General features: G+C 48.5%; 1 protein-coding gene and 1 long non-coding RNA gene across 2 annotated transcripts in view; one reads left to right on the top strand and one right to left on the bottom strand.

Annotated features, from left to right (window-relative positions):
- Positions 1-9194, top strand: part of ALPK2 (alpha kinase 2) — a 28435-nt gene extending 19241 nt beyond the window's left edge. The window contains exons 9-11 of the mRNA XM_051774612.1: positions 160-377; positions 1209-1257; positions 2762-9194. Coding sequence (XP_051630572.1) covers positions 160-377; positions 1209-1257; positions 2762-2996 — 502 coding nt within the window. The 3' untranslated portion in view covers positions 2997-9194. The remainder of the gene's footprint in view (positions 1-159; positions 378-1208; positions 1258-2761) is intronic.
- LOC127464326 (uncharacterized) lies at positions 4441-14139 on the bottom strand. The gene is made up of 5 exons (XR_007901303.1): positions 14045-14139; positions 13886-13943; positions 7788-7984; positions 6724-6929; positions 4441-4584 (listed from the first exon to the last, which is right to left on the bottom strand). It is a non-coding gene; the product is annotated as an uncharacterized LOC127464326 (long non-coding RNA).
- Positions 14140-19173: the final 5034 nt, after the last annotated feature.

Here is a 19173-nt window from a genome sequence, read left to right as displayed (position 1 = left end):
ATTTACTAAAGAGGAAACCTGGGAACAGTGTTACAGCTCTCTTGGCTTGGTTTAGACTATTCGTTCACTCTCTGAGATTACTGCACACTTTTGTCTGTCCCTTATTCCCCCACTGAAGGAATTCTCTGAATTTTACTAGTTTCTATCCCTTGATTTCAGGATCATTCCGATTTTTCTTATTCATCGCCCTGCTAATAACATCCCCTATGCCACAGTGGAGGAGGAGCTCGTTGGGGAGTTTGTGAAATACTCTGTCAAGGATGGCAAGGAAGTGAACTTCCTGAGAAGGGACTCTGAGGCTGGCCAGAAGTGTTGCACCTTCCAGCACTGGGTGTATGAGAAGACCAGTGGGAACTTGCTTGTCACTGACCTGCAAGGTGAGTTGCCTGGGGAGGAGCAATTTTTACCTACCTTACGTTCTTGTAAGAAGACAGTTTTGAAGAGAAAAACAAATCTTACACTCTTAAGGGGAGAGTTGTTCTTCCATGTGTGCCCTCAGTGAATCAGGACACTCAATATGAGTCAAATCTGGATTTTTGGCTCACCACCCAGAGGTTAAGGAAATGGCTTGTGAGTGAAAGCCTTCAGGTGTTAATGACAACCCAGTCCTTCCCCTTTTCTTGTATTTGCTCACCAACAACCCCTGAGCAGTGGAATGCTCCACACTCAGGTCTTGACCAGGTTTGAAAAAACATGTTCCCTGAAAAAGAGGAACAGTGAAGAAACGCCCTGCTTGTGTTTGCTAAATCCTCCCTCAGCTCCTGTGGGTGTGATTCCACCTGCACAGTGTGCACAGAAGCACTTGGGACTGGGGGAGACAGGCCCTTCTTAACCAGAAAAATTTGGAATCTTAGAAAATATCCCATATTCTTTTACAAGAGAAGGCAGGAAAATTAGCAGCAAGGCATCTAAACAAGATCCCTGAAGTAATTTAAAGGGAGAAGAAAGAACAAAATCTTAGCACAGGAAACAAGCTGTGCTCTGTTTATCACCCTGACAGCCATAAAATAGTGTATGAGCCTGACTTTTAGAAACTGCTGGTGACACAGAGCATAAGCATCCTGGTTTTAATTGGGGCACTTAAAATGCTTTGGAAAAAATGTGACAAATAATTAAAATGGAAAAGGTGAATCCATAAATAATGGATCTGAAGCCATTCCCAGAAATTCCAGTGTAACCTGAGCTGTGTGTTTCCTTCTGCCCTGTAGGTGTGGGGATGAAGTTAACGGACGTTGGCATAGCAACCCTGGCCAAAGGGTGAGTGAAAGGGAGTTCTCAGCGTGGGGCTGTGCTTTACACACCTGTCTCTTCACAGTTCTCAGCGTGGGGCTGTGCTTTACACGCCTGTCTCTTCACAGTTAAAGGGGGTGCGGAGGGTGCACTGGAAATTTAGTCTTGTTTTAAACCTAGAAGAAAACAATCCTCATCTGGTCTTTAACTTCTTTTTGTTCCTATTTATGGAGACCCACCTGTAATGGAGACACCTTTATTACTCTGCCCAAAGCAGAGCCGTGTAGCCAATGCTCATGTCAGGAGAGGGCGAAGCTGAGCTAGGAACCGGAACGCCTGGGAAGCGTTTTTAATGTGGCCACTGGGGTGCACCAGAGCCAGGCAGCCGAGCCTTAAAATCAGCCATTCGGTGGCTTCTTTGGCGAACAGAAACAAAAATAACCCAGCCGAGTGCCTGGCTCTAAGTGCACGCGGTGAGCCAGATTAGAACTGTACACGAGCAGAGGGTCACTGGAGCTGTGCAGAACAAACACTGTGTCTGGGAGCACATGGGGCTGGGGGGAGCAGTGCCTAACAAAGAGCACAGAGCTGGAGAACTCATGCAAACCTGTGGTCCCACATCTGTAGCTTAGTTCTGCCATGGCCTGCTGTGAGCCCTGGGGCTGTCTGCACACTGCAGAGCAAAACCAGGCTCACCTGTGCCTCACAGGTCCCACAGGGACAGGGAGCGTTACCTGGGGCCCCGCTGTAGCCACAGATCAAATGCAAACCAACTATTTTAGAGAAGGGAAATGAGGGTGGCTTGATTTAGGAGCAAAGCTAGTAAATCAAAATAATCATGTGATTTTAATATAAATGTTCCGTCTCTTGTTTGCAAGATACTCATGCTCTTACTTATACTGCAAATATTTTTGGCATTTGTTGAATTCTAAAGCTAAAGTTAGTTAGCAGACCATTCAATTATGCATTTAAGTGTCTGAGCAAGTGTTATTGTTTCTGCTCTTTGTGCAGATGTTCCTTCAAAGACACGCAGGAATTGACAAGTCCCAAACACAAACAGCAAAGCTGTTTAGACAGGCTTTTATTTACTTCATAAGAAAAGTATGTAAATAGCTTCTGGTTCTGATAACACCTCGTGCAACAACCTTATCTCCTCATGGGGGTCAGCACAACTGTGCCCAGAGAATGATGTAGCGTGGATTTCATGTGTGTGTTACTGAGACAAAAATAGCCAGCAGACAATTATATTCCCAACTAAATGTAATGAGGAACAGTAGCCAGGACCCAGCCCACAGAGCTTTGCCTCTAATGCTTTTCCCTCTTCTGTCACTGCTTGTAACCCAGTTCCCTTCACCTCTCACAGGCTCAGTTTGAGTTTTTGTGACAATCAGTGCTTCTCGAGCCAGCTTGGGTGGAGGAGACTTGCCTAAGGTTTTCAAGTTGCTTGTGAGTCAGAAACCATGCTCTGCCTCCCTGTGCTGAAAATGAATCTTGAAATCCCATTTGGCTGTTTTGTTCTTTGTTGCTACAGATACAAAGGGTTTAAAGGCAACTGCTCGTTTTCCTTCATTGAGCAGTTCAGAGCCCTGCACCAGTGCAATGAGTACTGTGAGATGCTGGGGCTGAAATCCCTCCGAACCACTCATCAAAAACAGAGGAAAGCAACGTCCACGAAAAGCAAAAACCTGCCCAGCTCATCGACTGTAAAGAAAATGGTGCCCAAGAAGGCCAGAGAACACAGAGACTTCATTTCTTCAGAGCACTGAGTCACAGTGTCCCACCTGGTGAGACTGCTCTGAGGACATGGAGCGGTGACAGGCACCAGTGGCCTCAGGGGGTAACTCTGGTCTTTTGCCTTTTGACATTGTTTTGGAGTCATCCTGATGCTGATGTCAGGAACAAAGGAGGGAGCTGATTCTGTGCTCTTGGTTCCTGAGATTTAACACTGGGGCAAGATTTTGAAGACAAACTAAGCCATCTCTGGGTTATTTTACAGCCGTTCTGTGGATTGGTATCTCCACATTCTGAGTGCAGCACAGCTCACTGAAGAACATCTTCCCTTCTCTGTGTCTGTACCCGTGGCCCTGTGGGTTCAACTGCTAGGGAAGCATCAATATATTTAAATGCCACTTAGTACAAGTTTTGCACAGTATTATTGCTCAGGCTGCTATAGAAAAATTGTCTTCTTTCCCAGATTTTTGCATATTATAATCCTACTATGATTCTACTCTTGTCATTTTTTTCTCCCACTTACATGTCTTGTATTAAAAAACAAAGCCATTCATGATTGTCTTCTAATTCCCCTCCTGCCCCCCCAAATCAGCACCTTTATGGTCCTCACAAAGCCACATCATCAGCTTGAAGGTGGGCAACTTCTGTGATTCTCCACTGAATTCCTTGCTTTCCTTGAGTCTACACCCTGATGTGACAGCACTGTTGTGCTTGCACCTGTCCTGTTGTAGAACAGGTCTGGAGTCTGCATGTGGCCAAGCAGCTCCCTCTGAAGTAACCATGCTTGTTTTGCAGCGCTGGCAGAGCAATGTCACTGGGGAGTGTTGATGATTAGTGGCTTACAGGTGCCCAGTCTGGGCCAGAATTTTTGGTTCTGGCCCACTACATCAGTCTTTGCAATTTGTTTATCTGCTCCCTGCAGACGAGGGACAGGGCCTGGCCTTGTGCTGTGGGTCAACCCAGCCCTCCCCTTCCACCTTCTCACCAAGGACCTGACACCTTTTCCTTTTTGCACAGCTGAAAGCTCAGCACTGAACCATGTTCCTGTTCCACAAATACACACTGGAGAGGCATTGGGTGCTGTGAATATTAAGGTTTAGAACATAAGGCAGCGGGCTTGGGTGTGGTGTTCAAATCATTGTGACATGGAAGGGAGCAAAGCTGAAAGCATGTGGAACCTGGATAAATGATGTTTCAAGTTAGAGGCAATAGATTTTAATCAGAATTTTAGAAAGTGTTTGAAGGTTGTCACGAGCACCTCAGTGAATATTCCAAACCTATGTTGTGGTTTGGTACCAAAGTAAGAGACAGTTTCACTTCATCAGCTAATTGGCTTCAGTTTTCTATTGTCCTGGTCAGTCCAACAGGAGAAAGAAAATCCCAAGCTGTACATGCACTCAGGCTGTTTATTCCTCAGCACAGTGGGCAGATGTGGTGCCAGAGGTCCCAGAGCTTCCTGACCTGATGCCTTGTCTACCCATAGCTATTTAGTGTGATAATGGCGTTTGATAGACTGGACACAAACACCATTGTCACACTCCACAGCTCTGGGAGCACGTCCTGGGCCCGTGGCAGGGGTGCTGGAGGCACTCTGCAGACTTCAGCAAGGGGGCTTTCAAAGATCTGCAAAACAGAGACAAGACCGTGTTTATGGACATTTATACCTGACACACCAGGATTCTGACAAGGAATTGGGACCCAGGGTTCCAAATTGCTTTGAGGGGAATATTTTGCCTCAACCAGCTGTAGCAATGTCAAAGGGGCTTTAAGAGTGCCCTCACAGGCAAGGGAGAGGGACAGACACCTGGAGAAAGTAATCTCTGCTGTCCTAGACACAAATTTCTGAAGGAAGGGATGAGTCAGTCCTGCAAGGACCTGTGTCTTTCTCTTGATGGAGACAGCTCAGAATCAGCACCAGACTTTTATGGCTGTGTCAGAGCCGAGGAATCACACTGCTAGAGATTATATTTGATTTTCATATACTTGTTTTTAGCAGCATTTTTGAGTAGCCCACATACAAGGCAGGGCTGGAGTCGCCTTTGGTTTTGGTAGCTACTGAAATTTGAACTGTCTGATTCATCATGTGTGGACAGGTTGGAAGCCCTTTGCGAGGAGATGGAGTTGTCTTGTTGTGCCAGGTGGTGAGGTTGGGATGTCTTTTCAACTGTCCCTCTCATTTACTTTTAACTCAGTAGTGCATTCTCATTTTACATCCTGGGGAGAATTTGTTCTGGATCTTTTTCTTGATCATGATATAGTTCAACCAGTGTTGAAAGGTCAGTGCAAACTCATTAGGGCTCTGGATCAGTTTAACTCCTGATTTGTGCCTAATCAAACCTCAGGGAAGGGTTTGTGATAACTCAGTGCCATGAGCTGGCAGTGTGAGCTGGGTCCTGAGTGCCCTGGGCCAGTGAACAGAACAGCAGAGAAATGGCCCTTCAGTGCCTGGTTACCAGGCCAGACTGGTTTCTCAAACATGATTATTCCAGCAGTGCTGGCATTGCCATCCCTGCCACGGAAACAAGCCTAGAAGTGCTTGGGTAGGGCTGACCCTTCTCTAGGAGATTGTCCTGTTCTGCTGATGTGTCTGTGTTGGAGTCTGTGATGCTGCAGTGGGACAGAGCTGAGTGTTTGCACACACAGAGGACAGGCAGGTGTGCAGATCCACAGCTCAGACTCCAGTACCATCCCAGCTATGAAGGAGATGTCTCTGGAAGGAGGAGAGGCCTTGGAGCACACCCTGAGCATCACATGGCACCAAGTCTTTGCAGTTAATGAGGGCAAACACCTGGACATGTCCAGAACACTCTCTCAGGATGCAGCTGCAGCCCTGAGGCCCGTGGGGCTGTTTTTGGTAACTGTGCCTGTGCTGTAGCTGCTGGGAGTGAGAATTGAATGCCAGGAGGACGGAGGTGCTGTACCCAGCTTTCTAATTTATCTCAGTATTAGTGTTTTTCCCTCTTTCCTCATGCACATTTTACTCAGCTTTCTCTCTGCAGCAGAGAGGGAAGGTCAGACAGGATTTTATTCTAATGAAAAAGGAAAAGCCTGGCAATCCTGGGCAGAGCAGGAGAGCCTGGTGGAAGGGCTCTAGGCTGCAGAATGTGTATGGCAGGAGAAAGCCAGGCAGCTGGGGCAGCTGCAAGCAGGCAGTTTATAGTCCCACAGCTACAGGGAAGCTTCCAGCAATTCAACATGAATATTTCCAAGACAAGAGGTAATGGAAGAAAGAGAAATGGCCACTAGTTTTTAGAACTGCAAGGGAAGAAAAACCCCAAAGCCATGGGAAAGTTACAGGTCAGTGCAGGGAGAAAGCAAAGTGTAGTCGTCAGAGAAAAATAATCCCTTTTTTTGCTTTTCTTTTGCTGGACATCTGTGTAAAGAACGTTATGAGAATGTTTCAATTGAGAGGATCATTATGAAGAACAAGAGGCTTTTCAAGAGGGTTTTTTGAGGTGGATCACAGAACCTGTCCTTCCGTATGTCCGGACCTGAAGCATTCCTATTTCCCTGGGAAGTCTGTCAGCTTCCCCATCACCCCTTTTCTTAAACAATAAACACTTGGGGTGCCTTATGCTGCCCTAATGAGGGCGGGCAGAGATCTCTGGGTCCAAGACACTGAATCCTGTTAAATTACCCAGGTGGGCCTCGGGCACATGCAGATATTTTGCTGTGTTCAAATCCACCTGCACTGGTTTAGCTGGTTCATATCTTTTAGCATTTCCTTTTCCTCCCACAAGTGGAGCACAAGAAGGCACTTACCCTCAGAGACAACTGCCAAAGGATCCTCTGGAGTGCTGACAGGGCTTGGCAAAACGGGGGTTCTCGTGCAGGACATTTGCTGACTGTCAGCGTATTGGGATCATTGGGGTCTTGGTTTTCTTTCCCGAGTTCCCAGCAGTGGTCAGCTGTTGCAAGCCTCTGGGTCCAGTGACAACTTTCCCTCTCCCTTTATGGGATCCTGAGGTCTTAAATAAACAACCCATTCTTGCTCTGATAAGCCATATTAAAATATTGATCTGGGGGAGGGAGATGGCCCTTGCTGTGCTGAGCCAGTCACCTTTAGTCAGACTAAGGCATGGAAAAAAAGCTCTGAGACCTCGAGTTTCTCTGTTCTTTCACAGAGAGCACATGTGGGGAGGGAAAAATGCAAAATACATTTCACATTTTTTGTGAAGGCTAGTATGGGATTTGAACCTGAGATCTTCCCTGAAGGCAAATTAAAGTCACACCTTCAGAATTAGAACCTTTGGTGGTTAACTGGCTATTTCATGGCTTACTTCCATTGCCATGCTTGTGTTACATTAGAATATTTTAGAACAGGCTGAAGTAAGTGTGGGGTTTTAAGAAGTAAAGTTTTCAATATAATACCTCACAAAAGTGAGGAACCAGGCCACTTTACTGATTTGGGCTGGATGTGTCCACCCAGCAGCGTGGTGTGAGTCCCCACAGCTGGGCTTTTCGATGGTGCTCTCAGCCTTGGTGTGACCCTGTGCCTTTGGTGTACTCAGAAACCCCTCCATGAGCAGGGGCTGGGGTGGAATGTCCCTCTTTTGGGATGTGTAAAGATGACAGGTTTATGGGGAGGAGGAGAAGGAGGAGCAGCAGTAGTAGTCACACTAACTTGGAGTCTGCCCTAATAGTAGAAAAATAAGAAAAATATGTATCTAAAAGTTACCTGTACAATTAATCAGGAAAGAGGGCAAAAGATCTCAAATTAAAAAAAGAAAAAACCCAAACCAAACCTGAAACACCACATGTTGTCCAAAACCAGCACAGGAACACTAAAATGTGATACTTTTAATCACAGAGGAATCACCACTTACTTGATATTTCTGGGGTTGTGTTTCTGGAAAAAAACCCCAGGTTTCCTCAAAATGGGGCTCTGCAGTTGGAGGTGAAGCACTGGCCACTACACACAGAGCCTGGGGAGGGGCTGGACCTGCATTGCAACATCCAGCACTGCTGCAGATTGCCTTGGGCCCAGTTCTTTGACATTAAATGCCAAAGGATTTGGAAATTCCTGGAAAAAGAAAAGGTTTGTTTAAATGTTGCTGAAGGTGACACAGGGACAGATAATGCAACGTGTCCCATGCACCCCAGAGCCAGATTCCTGCCTTGGAAATGTGTAGAAATAACCACCAGCAAAACCATGGAACTTTACAGTTCAGTCTGACTTTGGAGCTGGTGCTGCTCAGAGCAGAGGGCCAAGTCCTGTGACAGCCAAAGCTCTCTTCCAGCCTCAATTATTCTTGGATTCCAGTTCATGTGCAGAGCTCCTGCTGAGTAAGGTGTCACTAGACAAAAGACACAATTTAATCCATACAAAAGTTCTTTCCTCTCATTTTTCTTATGCAAAATGTGGAGGATATGATGAGTTAAATAGAAATCTGAGGGACCATGTCTCTTCTGCGTGGAAACAGTGAAAGATCAGCTCCAAAACTGAAGGAATAACTCACCACAGGGGCAAAAATCGGGCTGTGTTAGGAGGTTTTTCACACTGGGAAGATCTAACAAACAGGAAGGAGCTATGGTTTGGCTCTGCAAAAACTTAATTATGAAATTCTTCGGTTAGAAATATTTTGTGCATGAGCATCTCACTGCTCCACGAGGAGAATTGGTTTACTCTTGTCTCCAGGTGGTTGGGACCTGCACAGATTTGGGAGTGGTACAGAATGAACCTCCTTTGGAGCTGGTTAATTCTGGCCATGAATACATTGCATGTTCAACAAAGCCCATTTAGAAAGCCTCTCTGAAGGGCTGTCACCCCCCAGTTATGGCATTTATTCAGATTTCCACAGGCAGTCTCATCAGTCAGTGAAGTGATCAGGGTTCTGTTACAGGACCCGAATCACTTCTCATTCTGTTCTTCCCCCTACACTAAAATCAAAATAGCCTGAACTTTATGTGTAAAGCAAAATGACACAGAGGAGGATCCTGGTGTGCATGTAGGGTCAGTGGGGACAGGGGAGTGGAAGAAGCTGTTGTTTCTCAGGTTACCCCAGACTGCTGCAGCATTCAAGGAGCACATTTCCCAGTGCTGTACCACAGTCTCAGGGGCACAGTGAGGGTAGGAGTGCTGGGCCAGCTCACATCCCCTCGGGGGAGCGCTCTGACCCTTGTCAGTCGATGGCCAGTGGTTAAAGATTATCTGTGCTGGTCACTCCAACTGCTGGATGGAGAAAGATTAACTCAGAGCAGCAGAAAGTAGAGCAAAGGTCTTTAACCTGGAAGCCATGATCTCTTCTGATTTCTGTGGGGCTCAGCAAACAAAATCGATTTGCATTTCCCAACCACTGAGCTCATTACATCAGTCCTGGGCCCTCCTGGCATTTCCCGTACCAGTTCACCCTCTGACACATCCCACACGGAGAATCCAGGCTGGGGATCATCTTCAGATGCAGGGAGTGAGGTCTGACTGACGGTGCACCCTCCGGGACATTGCTGCTTCCCCGCGAAACGGCGCTGGGCAGAATTCAGGCAACTTTGATGTAAGCAGAAGGCCGACAGATAAAACTTGTCCTTAGCAGTCCCCCAGGGAGCTGCTCCCTCTGCAGGCACGGCGGGCACACTGGGATGGGATGGATGCCCTGGGGTGGGTTTGAGGGCAGCACCCCCAGCCCCATTAGTGCCCCCTGAGCTGCACCTGAACCATGGGACAGGGCACAGCGTGGATAAGCACACGAGGATAAGCAACTTCATTCAGTTCTTGCGTTTGCAAGTAAAAAACTGCTTTAAATCCTCGTCTCAGCACTTGAAGAGACTTCAGTGGCCTGAATTCTGTCTGTCCCCAGTGCCTGGGGCTGAGGTGGCACTGCTGGGGGACCCTCACGGTCCATGTGGTCCGTGCCCAGGGTTGAGGGTGGCACTGCTGAGGGACCCGCTCCCTGTCCTTGTCCCTGCCACCCGCCCTGGGCAGGTGGAAAAAATAAAAAGAAAGCAAAAATAAAAAGAAATAAAATAAAAATAAAATAAAAAAAAAGAAAAAGAAAGACAAAAATGAAAAGAAATAAAATAACAGGAAATAAAATAAAATAGCACTTGTTAACTGGCCAGGGATAACTGGGAAGTTTCTATGTTAGAACCAGGGAATCCCAGAATGACTTGGGTGGTGTTATAGGTTGACTTTTTATAAAAACACCGAATAGGACTTTTCTTTCCCCTAGCCCAATGTAAAAGAAAGATGTTGAATGGGGGAGAGCAGTTTTTGCCTTGGGTGATTGACCTACACAAAGAGCTGGCTGGCAGAACTGCGTGCCAGGCTGATGGCCCTCTCTGGGGCTGGGGGCTGGGGGGAGCGGGCAGGAGTTTTCTCCCAACCCCGAGCACTGCAGGCTCTGCTTTTCTAGTGAGCCAACAGTGCCCCCAACAGCGATCCAACAGTGCCTCCTGCTGACAACACAGAGCAACTGCAGGCTCTGCTTTTCTAGTGAGCCAGCAGTGCCTCCAGCAGTGATCCAACACTGACCAACCCAGACCAACTGCAGGCTCTGCTCCCCCATGATCCAACAGTGATCTAACAGTGACCAACAGTGACCAACTGCAGGCTCTACTCCCCCAATGATCCAACAGTGATCTAACAGTGATCCAACAGTGACCAACCCAGACCAACTACAGGCTCTGCTCCTCCTGTGATCCAACAGTGCCTCCAACAGTGATCCAACAGTGACCAACACAGACCAACTGCAGGCTCTGTGCCATTAGTGATACAACAGTGCCTCCTGCTGACAACACTGAGCAACTGCAGGCTCTGCTTTTCTAGTGAGCCAGCAGTGCCTCCAGCAGTGATCCAACACTGACCAACCCAGACCAACTGCAGGCTCTGCTCCCCCATGATCCAACAGTGATCCAACAGTGACCAACACCAAGCACTGCAGGCTCTGCTCCTCCAATGATCCAACAGTGACCAACACAGACCAACTGCAGGCTCTGTGCCATCAGTGATCCAACAGTGATCCAACAGTGATCCAACAGTGACCAACACTAAGCACTGCAGGCTCTGCTCCTTCAGTGATCCAACAGTGACCAACACAGACCAACTGCAGGCTTTGCTCCCCCAATGATCCAATAGTGATCCAACAGTGATCCAACAGTGACCAACACAGAAAAACTGCAGGCTCTGCTTCCCCAATGATCCAACAGTGACCAACACCAACCACTGCAGGCTCTGTGCCATCAGTGATCCAACAGCACCTCCTGCTGACAACACCAAGCACTGCAGGCTCTGCTCCTCCAGTGATCCAACAGTGCCTCCAACAGTGATCCAACAGTGACCAACCCAGATCAACTGCAGGCTCTGTGCCATTAGTGATCCAACAGTGCCTCCAAGAGTGACCAACACCAAGCACTGCAGGCTCTGCTCCTCCAGTGATCCAACAGTGACCAACACAGACCAACTGCAGGCTCTACTCCCCCATGATCCAACAGTGATCCAACAGTGATCCAACAGTGACCAACACCAAGCATTGCAGGCTCTGCTCCTCCAGTGATCCAACAGTGACCAACACAGACCAACTGCAGGCTCTGCTCCTTCAGTGATCCAACAGTGCCTCCAACAGTGATCCAACAGTGACCAACACAGACCAACTGCAGGCTCTGTGCCATTAGTGATCCAACAGTGCCTCCTGCTGACAACACTGAGCACTGCAGGTTCTGCTTTTCCATGATCCAACAGCACCTCCTGCTGACCGACCCCGAGCACTGCAGGCTCTGCTCCCCCTGGGGTCCAACAGCACCTCCTGCTGACCGACCCCCGGCACTGCAGGCTCTGCTCCTCCAGAGCCCAGTGTCGCCCTCTGCCAAAAATTATTGGAATTGCACCCGAGGACGGGAAGGATCGAATTGTTTCCTTTTTGAAGGGGACTTTCGGGGACAGGATTATTGTTTAGTTGGGTTTTTGGTGTTCTTTTGTTGTCCTGCCAGTACACATATGCCCTTTAATAGAGGGTTGTTATTTTTTTCTTTTTCCATCCTTCCTCGATTGGAGCCTCTCAATTTGGGATTTATAATTGCTGAGAGAGAGGAGTTTGGTCTGCCTCATAACTTGTCCTCCTTAGCAAAACATTTCAGTCTCCTTAAACTGAGACAGCAGCCTGTGCCAGGGCCTCAGCACCCTCACAGCCCGGGATTCCTTCCCAATATCCCATCTAATGGTGCCCTCTGGCAGTGGGAAGCCATTGCCCCTGTCCTGTCACTGCAGCCCCTCGCCCCGGGTCCTTCCCCAGCACTCCTGGAAGCCACTTAGGTGCTGGAAGCAGCATTATTTATCAAAAGCACAGAAAGAGGACTTATTAATCTGCAGGCTGTAGAAACAGGACTGAGAGGTTCACAGGTGTTCGGGCCCCATTGGAAGGTAACAGGCCTCAATTAAGATCAGCTGTGAGGATGACTCAGGGACTTTTCTAACAGTTTTTCAGTCTAAAGTGGGTCTCTGGGTGGTGAGGTCTTCAGAACTGGCTCTGCTGAGTTGGACAAGCTTACCCATTGCACTGGATATTAAATTTGCTGGATAGCAACAGTTCTGGAGTTCCTGCAACTGCTCTTCTGGACTTGGCTGGAGAAACTTCAGACTGACAAGTAAGTGGACTTCTAATTTTTGGTTGTAATGGGATGACTCTGAGGTTTGTGTAGTTGGCAATTAAAATAGGAGGTGTCACTTGGCGTGTATTAGATCTGATGAACTTTATAAAATGGTTATCTGTGGATAATGTGCTGGATCAGGAAGAAATTGCCAGAAAACTGCCTGCCCTCCCCTTCATGCTCTCTGAAGGTAGCTTAGAAATAGAAAAACAGAAATTAAAGAAGGTGTGGTTAATGAATCAGAGGTGGCTTCGTGTTTCAGCCTCTGGATGGCCTGAGCAAGTGGGACAGTGTCTGGGTCCTGTACACTTGTGCCTGTCTTGTGTTCTGGGGCTTTTTCAAACTCAGCTCTTGCAAATGCGTGGGTTTGCAGTGTGCTGACTGAGCAACGTGGCACAGAGCTCCCCAAAAGACTTTGCTGACGTGGAATCCCAAAGTCTGGTGGTGGACTTTTAAGGTGTTTGTGTCCCAGCAATTTAGAAGGTCTAGGCTGTATGAATCCACAGCATCTGCAGCTTCAGTGGAGGGAAACAGGGTGTGGACTTTGCTGGTCAGACTAATTTTCTTCTCTTTTTTTGGTTTTTGGTTGTTTTGTTTTTTTTTTTTTTAATTTCTTTTTTGTTTGCTTGTTTTGTTTTGTTTTGTTTTGTTTTGTTTTGTTTTTAATAATGGAGAAAAGAGATCCACCCATGAAAAGTAACCTTTTTTTAAAGAGAAGAAACCCATAGGGAGGGAGAAGGGAGGAAACTTTTCTTTGGTTTGCCTACTTTATAGATCTATGTATCAGTATTTATTTGGAGATACTGCAAGGTGTTTCAGGGATTTTCTTTGGACCAAGGTACCTGCTGTGTCAGTCTGTGACAGTCCCTCCAAGGGTTATATGTCACAGCAACCCCAGAGCCCTGTAATGCAGCACAGCACCCTCCTTTTGCTGAATCATTGGTGTCAGCTTGCTGCTGTTTGGGGGCATTTTTATTTTAAAAGCTAAAACTTTCTACTGCCACTAAAATAAAACAACATTTCCCGACCTCTGGGTATTTTTCTGTTGTATTGGAAATCAATTCAACACGTGCAATTCTTGTTTTAGTAATCTTGGTGAATTAATTTTTATTTTTATTAAATAGAAGATAGGCTGGTGTTCATATAACGATCAAGAGAAAATTAGTTCATTTCATGTCCAAGTGAAGACTCTCAAACTATGCAATTTGCAGTCAGTTCAACATTATTTACTTTCAAGGCTTACTCAGGGATTCAGAGATTATTCTCTCCAATTACCAAGAAAACCCCCAAGTTTTAATTAATGCTTGCAGGATTAATTCTGTATGAAATGAAATTTAGAACTCACCTGCTGTTCCTAGAATACTCCTGAAAACTTGGGTTTCTTCCTCAGAAGTTTATTATGACTGGAAAAAAACAAAACACCACCTATACAAATATGAATCTTTATGCCCAGTGGGAAGTGGGTCGTTTCCTCCAGGTATCAGCTGATGTTTTTCCAACTTACAGGAGGTTGTTGTCCCCCTGCCTGGGCCACGGAGCTGCTTTTGGCAGGGGCTGCTGGAGCCACAGCTGCGTGTGGGACTCCAGGGCAGGACTCTGGAGCTGGGCATGGGAATGATCCCTGGCTGGGAGCTCCAGCCTCCCCCGCTGTGCTGGGCCGTGGGTGGTGACCCAGGACTGTCCCTGGCCTGCTCTGTGCCCCGGGACCCCAGGAGTGACCCCAGGACTGTCCCTGGCCTGCTCTGTGCCCTGGCACCCCAGGACTGTCCCCTGGCCTGCTCTGTGCCCTGGGACCCCAGGGCTGTCCCTGGCCTGCTCTGTGCCCTGGCACCCCAGGACTGACCCAGGACTGTCCCCTGGCCTGCTCTGTGCCCTGGCACCCCAGAACTGTCCCTGGCCTGCTCTGTACCCTGGCACAGGACTGTCCCCTGGCCTGCTCTGTGCCCTGGGACCCCAGGACTGACCCAGGACTGTCCCTGGCCTGCTCTGTGCCCTGGGACCCCAGGACTGACCCAGGACTGTCCCTGGCCTGCTCTGTGCCCTGGGACCCCAGGACTGACCCCAGGACTGTCCCTGGCCTGCTCTGTCCCCTGGCACCCCAGGACTGTCCCCTGGCCTGCTCTGTGCCCTGGCACCCCAGAACTGTCCCTGGCCTGCTCTGTACCCTGGCACAGGACTGTCCCCTGGCCTGCTCTGTGCCCTGGGACCCCAGGACTGACCCAGGACTGTCCCTGGCCTGCTCTGTGCCCTGGCACCCCAGGACTGACCCCAGGACTGTCCCTGGCCTGCTCTGTGCCCTGGCACCCCAGGACTGACCCCAGGACTGTCCCTGGCCTGCTCTGTCCCCTGGCACCCCAGGACTGACCCCAGGACTGTCCCTGGCCTGCTCTGTCCCCTGGCCTGCTCTGTCCCCTGGCCTGCTCTGTCCCTGGCCTGCTCTGTGCCCTGGGGCAGCTCCCAGCGGGTTCCGCAGGGGTGGCTCCGGGAGCTGCTCTGTCCCCGTTGGGGTGGCACACACGGAGCTGCTCCTGGGCCCTGGGTGAGGGAGGTTTGCCCCCAGGCTGCCCTGGCTGTGCTGGTTGCAGTGTGGGGTGTGGGTAGAACACACGTGTGGGGGGTGAAACGTGTCTCCTGCTGGGAAAGCTCCTGCAGTCCCTCTGTGGCTGGTGGGTGAGGGCACGATGTGCTCAGGGGTGGCATGTTGGAGCTGTTTCACATCCATGAACCTGGGCATGTTAAACATTAATGGTTGTTATCAGGCCTCTGTGGCTGTGGGCCAGGGCTCTGTTTTACCCAGGCCGATGAGCAGCACTCTGGGGCCATGTGTGAAACCAAGTGGTTGGGGTAGCAAGACACAGCGTGTTTCACAATCCCTAAATGCTGGTGGAACATTCCTAAGTGCTAGTGGGACAGAAAGTCCACTTTTAATTGAGGATTGGTGGCACAAGTGCCATACGGCCTGGAATCCTTACCAGCCCTTTGCTGTGCCAGGAGCCTGCCAGGCTGGAGTCGTGTCCAGGGCCTTTGCTCCGTGTGCTCCTGGCACAGAGCCACTGCCACGCGTGGGCCAGGAGCATCTGGCACATCTGGGCTGTTTCTGAGAAACCTGGATTTGTCTCAGGCTGCTTCCCTAGCATGTAACAGCCCTGCCTTTGTCCTGGGCATTTGTTCTCCCTGGAGTTAGTGGCTGATGGGCAAAGTCTCGTGTTAAGGCTCAGTGTTGCTGTTGCAAACCAAAGGCAAAAAGAAGTGACAGGGAGGTGTTTCCTGCCTCACTATCAAAGTCCTTTATAAAAGGGGGGGAAAATTAATAATTTGGACTGCACGCTCCTATTTTTCCTTTTTTCTTTTTCTTTTTTCTTTTTTTTTCCTTGCACTCAGGAGCACAGCTGGGAAATGATGAGTCCAAAATGTGCATGTTGTAACCAGCCATTGCTGGAACGTGTAAGCACATTAATATTATATAACCAGAGACAGAGAATCAGCTGCAGGCTTAGTGAGGAAGAGGAACTGCTTCAAACTTCACACTTTTCTTAAAGGCTGTTGTTCACAGGAGCAAAGGAAATTCCTGGGATGGTGGGGAAAATGCTGTCAGTTGTGGGAACAGGTAGCTCTCAATTCCCTGAACTCTGGTTGGGCTGCAGAGGAAGGAAAGTCCCAGACTTGCACACAATGTCACCCCACTTTGAAGCAGTTAGGGGTTGTTTTGTGGTTGTGTTCTGAGTAAAGAACCCCTTAAAACTGAAGGCCTGTTCTGCAGGAGCACACGTAGAGGTGCAGCAAAGAGGCATCTGCCCATGGCATGCGACTGATGTTTGCCAAGTATTGATCCAGTGCCCATCTCTGAACCTTGCACTGAAGGTAAAAGATACCAAAGTTTACCTTTTGTTTGAAAACTGATTTCACAGAGAGGTCGTGTCCTTTAGCTAATCCAGCAGTGACAGAGGTCTGTAACATGAAAATTGAGTTTACCACAGCTTGGGGGAGAGCCCTGAGGCCCACCCAGAAAGCTCCTGTGGCACAGAGGTGTATCCACAGACAGGGCAGTGCACAGGGAGCCTGGAAAAGGGACAGAGTGGAACGAGTAATTAGTCCAAATCAGCAGATCAAGCAGCAGCCCCAGGTCTCTCCCAGCTGTTTCTGCCCATGGCAGCACAACTGAAGTTGTGGTTATAGCTTGTGCAGTTGCAGCAGAGGACAAATGTCGTGTTCCTGTCTGTGCTGGGCCTTTGCTGGCACTGGGTGAGGCATGGTTAGAGCTCCCTGGGCTGTGTCACTGCAAGGGTGTTCATGTGCATCACAGACCCAGGGCTGAGCACACTCAGCACTCCAGGGCAGTCTCACCGTGCTCAGGTCATGGAATCATATCCTGGTGGAGCTGGACTCGGCCACTGGAAAATCCAGCTCCTGCTGAGGTGGCTATTCCCTTCCTCTGAGATCTCAGCCTCATGAATGCAAGGTTTTTACTTTTCAGTTTCAGTGCCTTTTCCTCCCTTTGATAATTCCCCAGCAGTAGTGTATGACAGTGCAACCACTTTCAGTTTCATGGATCTTATTTTATTTTTTCAAATGCATTTTCATTTTTGTGAGTGTTTTAATACTTTGCCACAATGTTTTTGGAAATAACCCAGAGGCCGGGTGAAACATCTGTCATTTCCAGCACGCTACATTAGCAAAGTAAAGAGTCAAATAACAAAATCAGAACAGAGTGTATTTGTAATGAATATATCCTAAGTTTATATTATAGTGCACTTTAAACTTGGAGACTAATCTGTCAAGTTAATGAAACATCCACAGCAAGTGGCAGGAAATGTTGGGTGAAAACAGCAGATGCATTTGGGCAAGAATAAATTAAGTTTGCATGAGGCCCTGAATCAAAAATGGGGAGAATAATCAATGGTAATCATCAGGAGGTAATTTATCTTTGGGATCCGTGTCCTGAGGTGTTTGAAAAGACCCCTGGGCTGGATGCACAGGGGGAGCAAGCAGGGTAGAGGGGTCTAAGGAGCAAGGATTTGTGGGTTTAAACCTTTGTTGTAAAGAGAGCTGGCTAATCCTGCATTTCAGCATTACACTGCTTTGCACTCTGCAGGACAGAGGCGGGTTGGGTTGGTTTTTTTGTGGATTTGGGCTTGTTGTTTGTTTAGTTAGACATTTACACTGATCACAGCCAGTAACAGAACCAAACAAACCTTCAGTTAGACAAAAAAGACATCTGAAGTATAAAATACTGTAGCTTCCATAATTCTTTGTGAAGTATTTCATTAAGTTGCATCATTTCGTTGCAACTTCACTTTGTGACAATGAGTGTTTGCTGTCAGAAAACAAGCTGCATTTCCTTTCATTGCTCTGCAGAAAATAAATGGAAAAAAATGACTTGTCCATAAACAAACCCTTTCCCCACAGTGTATTAAATCCAACCACAGTTTAAAGCTGTACTGTGAAAGTGAGCAGACTGGACCAGGGTCGGAACTGGGAATGGGGCAATCCCCAGACTGGATCAGGGCTGGAACTGGGAATGGGGGAAATGGCTTTATTAAAGCAATGTCCTGCTGTCCAGGGCAGTTTGACACCCCGATGGCACTGGGAGAGCAATGATGGGGTGGAGGGGCAGGTGAGTGGGGGCCCAGAAAAGGGAAGTTACAGCCCAGCAATGCTTAAAAATTCATGGGGGGTTTGTATGTGCAGAAAATATTAAAAACCGTAGTGCTTCTCATCTTTATATATGTTGAAAAATAATATTTATGTAAGAAATTGATTTCAAAATACAACCCTGTATCTACTGTATTATATAGAGAATCTTTGAGGATAAGAAATTCTAAATATAGACTTATAGCATTTGAAAATACAAATGTAACTTTTGTATGTATAAATTAAACAACAAAGGGCTTGAAAATGTGAGCAAAGAAGATGATGTCCACGTGGGAGCTCTGGGAGGTGTCCGTGCTGAACCAGCATCCCAGGGGCACAACAGGCGGCGGCGACACTTCCAAAGGAAGATTTGTCTCTCTGTGGGAAGCCGGGATTTCAAGGAGCGAGAGACGTTCCTGTCCAGCGTGGTTCACCTCCCGCCCTCCCCGAGCACGGCGCGGGCGACTGCAAGGAAGGATTCCTTTTTGCCCGTCCCCAGCCGGTGCCAGCCCAGCTGGCCGTGCTCCCTGCGGCCCGTCCGTGCAGAGGAGGGAGAGCGGCGGAGATTTATTAAGAGTGCATTTCCTGACAGTGTTTGTCTGCAGTCTTTCCCTCCTTTGACTCCCATGGCAGCGCCCGGGTTTCTTATTTCCTCTTGTGTAGCTGTTTGCATCCTAGGCAGGACCTGCCTCATCTGGAAATAAAGATTAAATATATTAAGTGGGTTTTTAAAACCAGAGGGTTTGCCAGTGGAGGGTGCGAGTTGCAGAGACGGGGGGGGGAGAAGAAGGAGAGCCTCAGGTGTGGGATGAGCTGCACCTTCTTGAGTGCGGGGAAGAAGTGGCTGTTGGAAATTGCAGAGGTTGCGAAGGCGGGAGGGGAATGCTGAAAGCAGAGCCGGGAGCGGGCTGTGCCTGAGCCGCGGCACGGTCAGTGCCAGCTCCGGGGCCGGCTGCGCTGCCGGGGCTGCCCGAGCGCGGACACGGGGACAGACGGGCGGCT

This window comes from Manacus candei, unplaced genomic scaffold (genome assembly GCF_025592945.1).
Source record: "Manacus candei isolate 608988 ecotype Guabito, Panama unplaced genomic scaffold, ASM2559294v1 h1tg000209l, whole genome shotgun sequence".
Classification (NCBI taxonomy): Eukaryota; Metazoa; Chordata; class Aves; order Passeriformes; family Pipridae; genus Manacus; species Manacus candei.
Note: the sequence above shows the minus strand (reverse complement) of the source record. Positions and strands in the feature narration are given on the sequence as shown.